This window comes from Belonocnema kinseyi, chromosome 2, assembly GCF_010883055.1.
Source record: "Belonocnema kinseyi isolate 2016_QV_RU_SX_M_011 chromosome 2, B_treatae_v1, whole genome shotgun sequence".
Lineage (NCBI taxonomy): Eukaryota > Metazoa > Arthropoda > Insecta > Hymenoptera > Cynipidae > Belonocnema > Belonocnema kinseyi.
This window is the reverse complement of record NC_046658.1, coordinates 7,620,585-7,635,685: the sequence shown is the minus strand read 5'-3', so window position 1 is coordinate 7,635,685 and position 15,101 is coordinate 7,620,585. Positions and strand designations below refer to the sequence as shown.

The 15,101-nt window shown below is 34.9% G+C and overlaps 1 protein-coding gene across 3 annotated transcripts in view; it reads left to right on the top strand.

Moving 5' to 3' along the window:
• LOC117167150 (ecotropic viral integration site 5 ortholog) overlaps positions 1-15,101 on the top strand; it is a 180,437-nt gene that overhangs the window by 116,373 nt on the left and 48,963 nt on the right. For 2 of the 3 annotated variants that reach the window (XM_033351867.1, XM_033351868.1), the window contains 2 exons: positions 9,882-10,244; positions 10,482-11,159. In XM_033351867.1, coding sequence (XP_033207758.1) covers positions 9,882-10,244; positions 10,482-11,159 — 1,041 coding nt within the window. Of the gene's footprint in view, positions 1-4,499; positions 4,541-9,881; positions 10,245-10,481; positions 11,160-15,101 lie in introns of those variants that run through there. The other variant, XM_033351869.1, reaches the window with a different exon arrangement.

Below are 15,101 nucleotides of genomic sequence, written 5' to 3'. Positions count from 1 at the left end.
CCTTAACACTAGTAAGAAGTTTAAAAAAAATTTTAACGAAAAATGGGGATTAAAAAATGTCCAACATTTTTTTTTTTTTTTTGAGGTTTTGTTTTAGATACACCTCTAATTTTCTTGGAAAAAATACGTATATTATGTACTTCAACATATGTTTTACCCAAATTTTGCATAGTGGTACATTATGGCTAAAGGAAACAAAATCTATCGGGGGGCTCCATACGTGTATTGCGTATAGCGCACAACTTTACCTCAAGATTTGGAACATCACAGGTCGATCGAAAATGACGAAATTTATTTTGATGATCGAAATATATGTTGTAGACACCCATTAAGACTAGTCAGAAAATCAATTTTTTAATTTTTAAATGAAAAATAGGGGTAAAAAATGTTTTAAAAATATCAAACACTTCGAGGCTTCCTAACGATAGGATGCCTACGCATGCGATCGACTGGATGATACTTAACCAAAAATATAAACATTAAAAAGCTAACCGAGAAGTTGGAGCTAGAAAGTTTTAGCTCGTATAATTGAGTAAGATGAAGCTAGAAGTTGGCCAAAACTAAAAGATTCCCCTAAAAATAAAATTTCTGAGTTATTCTTTGGAGGAATGATATGTCACACGGATGCCTATCTGTAGTGGTAATTTGAACTTTAACGTGCGGGGGCAACTTTTGTATGCTTACCCCCCTTGGCCCTTTGGTACTTTCCCCTGCAAATTCGGATCAGCATTTGAAAGAATTGTGTATTTAAGTAAAAAGAGTGGTTTGTTTCCTCATCAGGGTGCATTACGAGGGGCAGGATCTACTGACAGTCTTAGAAAACTCCTCTTTGCATTCCAATGAATCTTTTCTTGAATGAAAATTGAGTGTTAGTATGTAAAACATTGAGTAAACGAATTTTCATAACACATGTATCGAAAATTTGACTTGCGAGTCCCCGTAGCGGATCGAAAGTTGTGTTTTCAACCCTAGACTAGAAAGTAGAAACAGGCGGCTGCGAATGTAACTTTACGCCGTAACCGTTATCGAAAGTATATACATTCTACTTTAGCTGCAGTTGTCTGCAGCCATTTTACCTCTTATTGAACCTCGTTTCGAGAATATTGACTAACTTCAGTTTCCACCTTCGATCGTGAACGATCGATGATTTCAGCGATAACTGTAGCGTGCTCGTCTGGCTACAGTTTTCAAAATAAATAACTTAAATTTTTAATTTGTTTTGTGAATAATCTAGAAACTTTTATTATTAATTTGTATTAAAAAGAGTAATTTTTCATTTATGCGCAACTCGGGGCGAGGCAACAATTACACTCGTGTGATATCTTCCCTCGCTTCGCTCGGGCAGCTAACTTCTCACTCGTGCAATTGTCGCCTTTCTCCCCTTGTTGCGCAATATACTATTAGCTTACTAGGGGTAGTTTTTCTTAATTGTTAATTAAAAGAATTGTAGACTTAAATAAACTAAAATATTTCATATTAAAGCTGTTTCTTTTTCCGGCATCTAGGAAAATGTCCTAAATGGCAAAGATCTTTGTCATCGGCAGTCAAGGGGTTAATATATAAACCGTGATTTTTCAAATAAATAAACTGTAGAAAAATTAATAATTAATACCTATCGTTAGCCTGCGATCTGTAGAATCATAGTTTCCAGAGTCTACCACCTGGAAGTGGCAGTGCGATTTCAGACTTCTCCGTGGTGCTTAATTTAAGTACAGTACAAGTTCGATAACTTTTCAGCTTCGTGGCTGTAGGGTAGGAAAATTCCAGGAATTGCGGACTTATCGGATGCCCTCTCTAGTATTACGATGTTAGGTGCGTGCGTGCGTAAATCAGGGGCACAAATCATGAGCAAAATAGCACACGTAGTGGGAGAACCACAATTAGTGTGCGTGCCGTATGTATGATGACGGTTTAAGGGGAGTGTACACTTATCGGACGGCAAGTTATCTGACTTGTACTGTAAGTCCCCTCGCCACTCACTATTCGGGGTGATTGTATTTTGTGAGTCCTCTCGCCTTTCACTATTCTGGGTGCTTGATTTTTATGAATCCCTGTGCTTCTCACTTCACAGCGTTTTCTAATTATTTCATCTTTTCTTCTCATCGGCTTTGATCTTATTCGCATTTTCTATTATATTTTTTCTGGTTATACTATTGCTTTAATGGAATTATACCGCCCGCTTGGGATTGACCTCTATCGGTTTGAAAACATGACTACAGCAGTTCAATGCATCGGGGTCCCGCCCTATTAGGTCGGCGAACGCTCGACGCATGAGTATCAAGAAAACATTAATTTTCCGCATGCCCTAGAGGAATGGTCCAACATAGAGAGCGTGTGCTGTTCGATGATGGTATGCCAGCAGCTCGGAAGTTTGGCTCTAGCTAGTAGAATGCATCGTGTCACTCTTCTTTGAACTGCTGGCATATCAGCATCGAACAGCACGCACTCTATGGGTTGAACAATTCCTTTCCGGCATGCAGAGAATCAATGTTTTCTCGAATTGGTAGGGTTCCAGCCACGCGGTAAACCTTGGCTGCACAATATCTTGTATTCCCCCCTTTTTTCACAGATTTCTTCCGTGTTTTGAAGTCCTCTCCCTATACGAGGTAAGTTAGGGTTTAGAAAAAATATCACTTTTCTCTTCAATTGGAAAATCGTTTAAGGTTTAGCTAACCGTTGTCATTATGTGTCAAAGCATAATATTTGAGAGTACCAGGTATTGTATGACAGCCTTGTTGAACTGATCTGATAATTCCAGAGCAGTGACCTTGGCATATGCGCACTTCACCGCCGGGCCAACATGAAACTTTACGCTCGGTACACATACATTGCACCACGCGTGTGAGAATATGGGGGGAAAATACGTAGGCCGTCGTGGAACGCTCGGTAGACATGGTAACTTCAGATGATGTAAATTGAAGTGACTTTTCTCTGAACCCTTTCATCATAGAATATTTACAAAAGGTAAAAGGAGAAAATCGTAAAGGGAAACGGGATAAAGGGGAAAAGAAACATGGAAATGGGAAAAAGGGAGAAGGAAAAAAGGGAAAGGGATTCGGTAAAGGGGAATGGGAAAAAGTTAAAGAGAAGGAGAAAATGATAAAGGAGAAAGAGGGATAACGAAAAGAGGGAAAGGAAAAGGGAAATTAAGAAAAATAAAAGCGGAAAATATATAAAGAACAAGGGAAGGGAAAAGGAAAAGGGAAGGAGAAATGGAAAAGGGAAGGAGAAATGGAAAACGGGAAAGGGTAAAAATATTGAAGGAAAGGGGAAAGAAAAAGGGAAGGGGAAATAAGGAAAATAAAAGGAGAAAAAGAACAAGATTAAAGGGAACGGGATAAAGGAGAAAGGTTGAAAAGGGAAAGGTAAAACAGTTAAGGAGAATAGGGGAAAGGGAAGGGGGCATGAGAAAGGGGAAATGGTGAAAAGAGGAAAGAAAAAGGTAAGGAGAAAGGGGAGCGGAAGAATGGTGAAAGGGTAAAGTAAGAGAGAGAGAGATTTTTCGATCCAGACCCTGCCAGTGCCTGATTATCATTGCAACGATATGGCGATGCGTGCATCTTCGCACAAAACTCATGAGATTTCAACTTCACAAATTTTTTGCAAAGTCCTTCTATGAAGATATCGGTCTAAGCCATAGATTGCTCCTATCTTTTTGTTGGCAAATTTGAAATGCTTAAATCACTGACGTCGTTTTCATCCAGAAGTTCAGTCAGATGTTCCTTCAAGATATCAATGCCGGGACAATTTTGGCATTCGGTGCAATGACATGCAGGAGTTTGATTAGTGCAAATCAGTAACTCTAAGCAGTCATGATAATCAATTAGTTTTATTTCGGACTCTTCAGTTAGATGCTCGATATAAATTGTATCTAACATGAGATGCACATGTTCGTGATAAACACACACACGCACATACACAGACTATTTGGGTACCACTTCCTTTGGATAAAAAGCAATGTCGAGGCCTAAGTTGTGCAAATTTTGAAAACCCAATTTTTATTTCCTCATTGTCTATTTCAAAACGGGCATATAACTTTCACAGGTTACCCAAGATAAGTCGTTTTTCAACATTTTCGCGAGTTCCGTCTTTCTTTTTTATGGATACAGAATCCTTCTTTCCAGGCATTAATTGTCTGTTATCGATATCTTCATAAAAGCACCAAACTCTTTCATTACATTTCTGCGACTCCAAAATTTAGGATCAAGTGTGAGTAATGTCATTTTTTCGTCACCATCAGCACTTATCTTAAATTTTTCTATAAATTCTTGAAGAATTTGAACTGCTGTGTAATTATGCTCTTTACAACCACTATATTCTATCGAAACAAATCGAAAGTCTAGAGCATCGTTGATTTCTTTTTCTACACTATTGCCATCAAATTCACCACTATAAACAACTTATTCCACTTTCACAGATTCTTCTTCCAGGCTGGATGTGTTGTTCGGAAATTCAGGAAGTTTTAACCTTTGACTTAACGATAAACATATGAAGTCTGGTGTTTTCGAACGCTTTTCCTTGCCAAAATGATACCCAAAAGGTATTTTCGTTGATATTATTAATCATGAGTTTTATTTGTTATCTTTAATTTTAATTTATATATTCTTATACAAAATAAAGTGCAAAGGTTCGAGAGAATGTGCGTTACAGCAGCAATACCGAAATACTTTGTAGATAATTAAATAAGGCTTTAGAAATGTCCTCTTGTGTCAAAGGAATGAGTTTTAACACAAATAAAATTTCTACGTATATAATTGAAGGTTAAGAAGATTTCCATTTCCACCAAAATGAATCTTCGCAACGAACATTATCCATTTGCGACAAACTTCATCTAATCTTGCAGGCAAATACGTCTCTTGTCACTTGTTTTTTATTTGTTTTGCATATAACTTTGTAAGAACGAATGAAAAATAAGTGACTTATGAAAATACAAGTAGGCTGTTATTGCATCCAACTGCTAAATTGCTTAACGTTAAGCTACCGTACAAGATTTATGATCAGATTCAGAATAAGTTAAAAAATAGGACGACATAGTAATCGAAATTTACCTAACTTTACAAAATCAAGACCGAGTCTAAACTTAATAAGAGTTTCTATGCACATATTGAAATAAAAATTTGTTTAAAAACTAAAATTTTTTGACGACTAAGTATGAACAGTCAATAGTTATTGTAAACTGACGAACTATAATAATAGTAAAGAATCATTTAAACCGAGAAAAATCAACATCAATTCTGAAAAGAGTAGTTTGCACTTTTTATTTGCTTATGACAAATAACAAATAATTTGAACTTACTCTAAACCGTCGGAAATCATTCTTGAATTGTTTTTAGCTGATTTCATTTCATTATAAATGAACTTAAACAGGTTAAAAGACAGGTAGACTTACAAACTAGTCTGTGGAATAATGAAGGATTGCGTCTCAGAACGAGCATTAGGATTGCCTTCACATCGGAGCATATATCTCGGTGACTTATTAACTTTTCCTTAATAAAGTAGAATAAAAGAGTGAAAAATAACTTTTCGAAACCCCTGACAAAATTTAATCGCTAAAACAGAAAGGAAAATCCAGGCTTTTGAAAATACCCGTGCAGACGTTTTGTTTGAAAAGCCCCCCCCCCCCCCCCCCCCCCCCCCATCAGTTGGTAAGGGTTGATAATCGTGGTCTATATATTTGTCGATTAAGTTCTGTGTGTTAGAATATTCAACTGTTTTGTAGAAGATTCATTTAATTTATAGACTATTTATTTTTACAAATAAAAATGTAACTACTATTTCAATTTTGGTTAAAAATAGATTTCGTTTAAAATAAAAATACAAGTATTTTGTTGAAAGTTTACGTAATTTGTTAAAAATTCGACTTTCTTAGAGAAAAATCGATCTTCTTGGCTTTAAATTCAATTCTTCTTGCCAGAAAAGTATGTATTTTATTGAAATTTCATCTTTTGTTGCAAAATAAATGTTCTTGTCTCACAATGCAACTATTTTGTTAAAAATGAATCCGAAAAACACGTTTTTACGAATGTGTCTGTCGATCGGTCTGTCTGTCCGGTCGTGGGTGGTTTTTTTGTTAGCACGATAACCTTGGAAAGAATTGAAAGTTTAAATTTTCGTTTGGTACACGTTTTTATTATTTTAAAATGAAGGTCATGTTCGTTAGCCAGCCATTTTGAATAAAAATTTAAAAATTGAGAAAATTTTGAATATTTTTGAGACCACTTTTTTGAAGATTCAAAAATGGTCTGCAAGGGTATTCGTAGTATTGAACAAAGCGAACAATTTATCCTCATGACTTTTTTTGATAAAACCAAAACTTACCAGAGTTATAGCGTTTACAAAATTTCAAAAAACACAGGAAAATGAACATTTTAAGCCAAATAACGCACGATATGAAAAAAAATCATGAAAATAAAAGTGGTGCTTTTTGTAAAATCAAAAATTACATTTTTTTCATTAAACTATTTCACAGTATTTCAAAGAATCTTTATTGAATACATGTGATGCTGGTATTTCTTTCAGTTTGCTGAGCTTTTTCCTACATAAAGCACAAATTTTTAGTTCTTCAGGTAGTGTAGGAAATCGCGATCTTGAGCCTTCTGAAATACAGCGTGTATTTAGCATCTTGTTATGATTCTCCTTCTTGAAAGGATTGATTTAGGGACCATAGCCAGTGGAAAACTGAGTTTAAAAATAACAAAAGGTAGGTATGGTAGCTGAAGTTTGAAAACTGTTTTTTGTTTCAAATGCTATTTTGTCTTACAAATAATTTTTCAATTTTAAGAGATGAAAAATCCAAGCTACAATAAAAGTAGAATATATGACGATATTTTTGTGCCGTGGCTATTACTCAACTTTCGAAAATATAAATAAAAAATCATGAAAAACCTGCAAAGTGACACCGTTTTGAAATCAAATTTCATAGTAAAATATAAGGAGGATTAATGCTTGTCTTATACTATGACGAGAAACAAATTAAGAACAAGTGACTACATAGCACGTGCTACGGATTGCGCTCGAGAGCCAGCGTTAAATTACATTCGTTTAAACAATTATGTTTGATGCATTTTTTGCCCTAGTTCCCTAACGTCAGCCCCCCCCCCCCTTCCTGTCAACGCCACTTTTTGTTGTAAAAAATTAATTTTGTTGTTTGAAATTCGAGACTTCTTTTTTCAAGGTCGAGCTGCTTTCTTTATTCACGAGAAACTAAGATTTTACTTAACCCCTTCTCCGCTTAATCCCTTCTCTGGATCCGACCTTAAAGCTGCAGGTATGTTATGTCACGGGGGGAAGCGAACCTCAACTTCCCCTCATCTATCGCTAGTTGATACAGATTTTAAGCGCGGTTTTAACACACGTGCGTGAACGGAAGTCCAGCGTAATATTATTAAAGCAAGCGCCGTGATGAGGTTGCGAAGAAAGAGCAACGGTCATTGCACTGCGTTGGACTTCCGCGCACACACTCGCGACTGCATTACCGCCCTCCTGATTGGTCCAACTCAAATATATTTTATAACTGTAAAAATTAAAACTTTAAATAATTTTTGGAAAAGGAATTTTTGAATTTATTTTTATATAGCCATGTAAGTCCGGATATTTGAGTGCTGGGCGTCCTGTATATTTTTTTCAAAAATATTGGTTTTCAATAATTATTTATTTCATTTTCTTGGGCAATTTCGAAGATGTTAAATTGATCCGAAATAATTTGTTATTATTTCATTTATTATATATTTTTTGTAAAATTGTGAATTATTGTTTAAACTTAAATTTTTTTACGTACAAATTATAAATTACATTTGTCATCTAAAAACTACACCGGCTTCCAGCCGAAACGCGATAAATTGCACCTATTGCCACGTCTCACGACCGTGAGATAGGTAGTCACAGGATACGATGCAATCACAATAGGCTGGCAAAATCCTCGCATGTCTTGAGGACACGAATTGTCCCCAGAATGACAGATTTCTGCATCTTTCTCTACAGTGCCTTAACATATTTTTGACACGAGGGTATGGCTTTAAGGTCACGAACCTTCTGAACTATTGATACCTTTGCTGCTTCTCCTTCTCCTTGGCAGTAATTTTATAGGAGGCCGGAGGCAAGAATTCGATCAGAAATTTAGTTTGTTTCTTGAAATCTTGGCGAACGAGTCGGAAAACCGGATAGTATGTATTGTAGGTAGGTACTGAGTATGTGCATGACACGCTTTGCACCTATCGCTCGAAACTTCTTGAGATAAGATTCGGTCACGGTATACGAACGTGTAAATGATATCGTCATGGCATGCGAAAGTAAATCCCTCTGTACCTGAATCAAGCCCTGATGATCTGGGAAAGCAAAAGTTTGCTTCTACGACAAGGACAATTTTTCTACATTTCTGTGAGAGTCTCCGTGCATTCTCTTGTCAAGTAGCTGTTGGCGGAGTTTTTCTACCTTTGCTCTCTTTACTTCGGCTTTTAGAAGTGAAGCCTCCATATGGAGAAAAGCACTTTTCTCACTTCTGACGTTAAAACTCAGTCCAAGGGTCTCGAAAGCCTACTCCGCAGCTTTGTAAAGGAAAGTTCCTTTGCGAATCACCTTGGGTTTTCTAACAATTTTCAGGAGGAGAGGATGTCTGCCATTTGCAACGGTGTAAGCTGTACTTAGAACAATTAAATTATGAAGACACTGGAGATTCAGAAGTCCGCGTCCACTTTGCCAGCGTGAGATGTATGATCGCGGAACGTACGAATTGATATGCAAGCTCTCATGCATATGCAGGATCTTACGTATGGCAATATCAAGGACCGTAAACTCGTTCTTCGTCCATTAACACTAACCAGTAGAGTAGAACCGGGATGACAATCATGTTAGTAGCAGACATTTTGTAGAACGCCGACAGATTTTAAGACCCAATCTGTCTGATAGTAAATCACTATGTGCGAATGAAACTTTAAGCCTTATAACAGACAAATGAGAGTCTATGGAAGGTGTAATTAAAACCTTTTTTTTAGTCAATCCAGGCCACCAACAGGCAGCGCTGGTGAACTGCTGCATATTTATAGACGCATCTGTAAATTAACAGATACTGTCAGCATCCTGCTGCACCTTTGCATCCCTTCCCACGGAGTTTCAAATCACCGAACAATCCTGCGGTTCAGGATAGCTCTAAACATCTCATACAGCATGTTCAGATAATTGTTTGTCTTTTAGTTCTTGGGTTGGTCAAGTCGCCTTTCTTTGGTAGGAGTACCGTGCGTCCTACCACCAGCCAGTGCTAAATGGGCGTCTCCGAACTTTCAATATGTAGGGACGATGTGGACCAGATGTCGGTGTGCAGAATTAATCTTCTTCGGCGAGAAGTTCTTGATACTATTTGGTGCTTCAGTGAAGAAATAATTGTACCCATCAGTGATCTCTTCGCTTAGCGCGTAATTGTGTTTGCGCCTCATAAACCTCTTCCCAAAAAGTCTCCACCTAGATGGGCTTGGGCTTATTTTTGACAAAAACTGTGTGATCACTGAAGACGCTCCTTGGGTCAACACCCGTACTTTAGCAACAGTATACTGCTAGATTGTCAGCAGCTTTGACTTGTACAGTGTGTGATGGTAGATCCTTATTTGGTGTCACTGAATCCAAACATGTTACGAGAATTAAAAATTGGATTCGATTTCGAATTTTTCAATTCTAATATCACATTTGTATTTACTTACTTCAAAAACAGAAATTGGTTAATTTACTTTCTAACTATCAAACAAAGTTAATGTTAGCACATTATGCAGGGCTTGGGTATTATAATTCTGTGAAAAATTGTTCATTTTTTTATCAGCGTTATGGTAGACCGTTGCTAGTCAATTCATCAGACTCGGAATATTTTTTAAAACAATTATATTTATTATTTTTAGCAAATGCCGGAGGAGGAAGCATTTGCCGTACTTGTAGCCCTTATGCAAGAATATCGGCTACGAGATATGTTCAAACCAAGTATGGCTGAATTAGGAGTTTGCATGTATCAATTGGAACATTTAGTTGCGGACACACATCCTGAGTTACATGCTCACTTTACTGCGCAAGGTTTTCATACTTCAATGTATGCCTCTTCATGGTTTTTAACGCTCTTCACCACAGCGCTCAGTCTTCCACTCGCCTGTCGCATTTTTGATGTGTTCCTTTCAGAAGGAATGGAAACCATTTTTAAAGTTGCACTGGCCATGCTGCAGTTAGGCAAAGAAGATTTGCTCAGCCTCGATATGGAAGGCATGTTGAAGGTAATTTTAAATATATACAATTTTTAAAAAAAATGTTCTAAAAGATAAAATTTCTAACTGAACGATCTTATGTAATAAAATTCCGAAAAAAGCTTATCAGAGAAAATATGCTTCTAACCTTTAACATTTTCTTCTTCTTTTTTAAATATTATAAATTCTTTTTGTACCAAATTGAATATTTCGTTTTACGGAGTGATTCAAAGTATCCTCTCAACATTTAACGTGTTTTTTTTTTAGTTTTTTCAAAAGGACTTGCCTATTAAAGCGGAGGCAGATCCAAGTGTGCTAATGAATCAAGCTTATGAGATGAAAATTAATTCAAAACGTATGAAGAAATTGGAGAAAGATTATACGATTCTTAAAATGAAAGAACAGGAGGAAATGGTAGAACTACGAAGGCTTAGAGCGGAAAATAGGTTACTTAGACAAAGAACAGAGCTATTAGAGGCAGAATCCACGGAACTTGCCGACAGATTAGTTAGAGGACAAGTTTCTCGTGCAGAAGAAGAAGAGACAGCCTTCGTAGTGCAAAGAGAATTAGCAGCTCTTCGCCACACGCATCTTGAAACCAGTCACCAGTTGGAGCAGGCTCATGAAGAGTTGAGATCATTATCAGTTCTCTTAGAAGAGAATCTTGCATCGAAGCAATCATCACTTGAAGAGATTCTTCTGAAACAAGAAGCACTATCTCAAAAGGAAGAAATGGTTCAATGTTTACAAGAGGAATTAGTTAGAGTTAGATTACACGAAGCAGAGAACGACGCGACAATCAGAGATCTAAGATCAAGGATTCAAGAATTAGAGCAAGATAAGAAAACTTTACGAGAGTTAACTCCTGACAATTCCGTGGCTCATCTGCAGGAGGAACTTATTGCTGTCAAACTAAGAGAAGCGGAAGCCAATTTATCCTTGAAGGTTTGTTTTAAAAAAACATTACGTTGTAAAATTAAATTGTTAAATTGTTGTTTGTGTAGTCTAATTCACGGAGTAAGTACACGGAGAAACTTATTAATGGAAAACTTCATAAAATACGTTATGATTGAAGGATATTGGCGATACTTTGTGTGTTTTAGTATAGTAATAGCAAGTTATATTATTTTAAAAAGACATTTTCCTATTTGAGACTAGCAAGCCGGCGGCAGAGAGGTGATCAACGTGGTTGATGCACAGACGATGGGGGCCGACCCCAGAAATTAAAACCCACACAATAATCATCCAGCGATTTGCATTTATTTCTCTTCATTTAGAAATAAAGAAAAATGCACATACTTGCAAAATAATGTATGAAAAGCATATTATTTCGCAAAATATACTTTCTATCTTATGAATAATTATATAACGTATATGTGTACATAAAATCACTTTAAATTAAAGCTGGAAAAGTAATGAATTAGAATAAAAGAATAAAATATGTCGAAATAAGAATTATTATTTTTAAACGCGGAGACCAAGAAACATGTAAAATTACAGAATTAGGGTCGATAGGGGTAAGTGTGATGAAGAAAAAGTTTGGAATAAAAATCAAATTAGTTATTAACTTATTTAACAGAACATAATGATTATACTTGTTATTATTTGTATGGAAAAAGATGTCTCTCATTATTTATTACTTTAATCAATTATTTCTAAAGGAACTAAGGTGATTTGAGAAAACTTCAATTTCTAATTGTGTCAACTTGTCTTTTGATTTGAATTTTTCCTCTATAAAGCACCTTTTGTGGAGGTTTTTGTTCAAAATGAATAATATATTTTCCCTGCATGTGATTTGTTTTTCGCCAAAAGCTTACATTTTATTATTAACGATAAATTATGACAAAGGTTAGTCGGGATTAAAAGCAAATATACATTATAAGAATCAGTATTTATTCACTTTACAGCTCAAAAAGTCCAATTTTTGTAAAATTTGGATTTTAGAGCTTTGTATATTCGTATCACAGTTACCCCTTTCAACCCAACTCGGAGTTAATTTCTTGACCTGGAATTTTTTATACTTCTAATGCAAAAACCTATTTGCAATACGCTTTTCGATATCACTTGTAAAATTAATTTCAAATTGTTCATAGTTTGCTATGTCTGATGTAAAAAAATGTTAATTAAATTTGAACTTAGAAATGCTTCAATTCCAATAATTAAAAATTAAATTTTCATAACTTGATGGTCTCAAATTTTTACGTTTAAAATTTAAATATAGAATGCAACAATAAAACTATTATTAATCAGTTTTAAACTAAACAATTATATAAATTAAAGAATCAATTCGTTTGTTCTCACGGTCACATCCAAATAAAAACTGAGTCGTTCCTTAACTATTTGGTTTTAATTCCTTACGTTTCAACAACTACTACGTGCCTTTTTCAAATGTAACCTAAATATAGTTTGAACTAGTTAGTGATATAAAACAAGAATAAAAAATCTAATTCGATAAAATAATATAAATTGTTCCTGAGTTGAGCAATTGAATTAATCGAAAAATTTTTGAAGTACGCAATATCATTCCAAAACAATCATAATATTGTAAAACAAAAACACAAGTCAAAATGAAAAATTCCAGTCCCTTAGTAAGTCAGTGATAAAAATATGTACATTAGGGGCTGTGCGCATAATACGTCAGACGTTTTTCCTTTGTTTAATAGAGACGAGAATAAAATGTCCTTAAATCCAAAAGGAATACAGCGATATAAACCAAAGAAAAACGTGTGACGTATTATGTGCCCGACCCCTTATATGAAATCTCTTCAAATTAAAGCGACACCGATTACGTAGAAAAGCGCATTGTTTTAAGTATAAAAACTTTATGATGGTTAGGATGGACAAACTGAAAATGACAAATGAAGGTTACATGAAAATTAAATCAAGACAATATTCAATAAACGACGAAGGTTTGGATAGGTTTTCAGCAAGCTACTACAACCGTAAGATGAAACGAATTACGTCTGCAATTTATATACATTTTCGGTCAAAGATTAGTCTGAGTTAGTATTCCAAATCTTTATACAAAACAATTCAGTTGAAATTTTCAATTCCACGACTTTCATTTTTTTTTTAGTTTGAGTTCATGAAATATGCCAGTCTCAAGAATGTGAAAATCATATCCATCAACAATTAATGAACATGTTATAATACAATTAATGAATTTACTAGAATTTACTTCATATAAACGATGAAATTCCCGTATTTTTAATTCCTTTTACCACAGTCAAACATGATCTTGCTGCCGTTCCAGAGAACTGTGTTCGATTCCTACCAGGTTCATCTGCAACCCAATGTTTTCTTTTTCAGTGTACAATGTTAAATAATTTATAGTGTGTATTATTAAGAAAAATAATCTAATTTTTTTAGTGCGCCTCTTAGTTCAATAGTGTGTGAGTGTGCTTATGTGAAGGCATGACGTTAAATATATGCAATGTGTGTTGGGTTTATTTTATTTGTTTGCTTTCCGACTATATGAAATTGTAATAACTAGTTAGTATTTTAGTGCGCCGATCTCAATCGACGCTACTATAGTTGCTTATAAGTGCTGCAGTTTTACCGAGATAGAAATCGAATATTTTTAGTTTTTATCCCAATATACGTCAACAGTCAATAAACAGGGGGGTCTTGGATACAAGACTGATTGGATCCATACTATCAGCAGCATGATGTGGAATTTTAGTATGATAATCCTGCACAACTTGAACTCTCAAAAATAAGTATTATCTTTTGCCTGCCTCTTGGAGAAAAAATAGGTTTTTCCTTTTGAAAAATAAAAATCCTTAATTTTTGCAAAAATAATACGAGATATGAATAATATTTTCGAATATTTAGACTTTAAAAGAAAATTTATTATAGAAATTTGTTCTTTCGGTTAATGTACACCCTCTTTGATTGCTGACCGCAGAAAAATGAATTTATTCATATTTTAGCAAATATTTCAATAATAACGTAAAATAGAAAAAATATCAAATGACTTTTGTGTAGAACTTTTTTGAAGGAATATCGTTGCTCTATCAACTGTTTTCATATCTTTCCTGTTTTTTGAAAAAAGTGAATTTTCATTTTTCAAAAGAAAAAACTTCTTTTTTCTCTCCAAGATGCAAGCACAAAATTAACTTTTATGCGATATATTCATCATATTTACTTCAATTGAAATTAAATTAAGAAAATACAACGCTAGGATTTTTGAAAAAATTGAGGTTGAACATTTTCAGATAAAGCGTCGCCATTTTGCCAATTTTTAAAATTTTACACTTAAAAAAAAATGGATAAATTTTGGATGAACGGCGTAACAAGTCTTAAATTCTCAAGCAGGAGAAACTTCTCTGCAGTGTGTAGCAAACATTTGTAAATTGAAGCAAGCACAAAATATGACATGAATTAAAAGGCTCTTATGACACGCATGAAATCATAAGCCATTGAGAAGTTTTTGGTATTAGTTTGAGTGGTTGAGATTATGTCCACTGTCTGAAGGTTCGCCCTAGAGTGGAAATCGATTCTTTACCGCAAAGCACAATAGAAAGATGTATTTATACGTACCTATGACGTATATTGTATATCTACGATACCATAAGAAAAAAAATAAAACTGACATAATTTCTATTTCAGATAGTATGAGTAAAAATATAATGACAGTCATTTCGCTCATATTTCGCTTCACATCTTACAATGTACAGGTTATGTAATTTATAGGATGACCATCAACCTTTCTGTGTCGAAAGTAAATAGAAAACACCTAATGAAATTTACATGGAGAGCAGTTGACTCTACTAGCAGGAATTTGGACTAACTTGCGAGCTTAAATGATCTCTAGAACGTTTGACAGAAAATACACTGTAGGAAGAAGGTTTCTATTCACAGTAGGAATACCAAAATCTCAAGTGA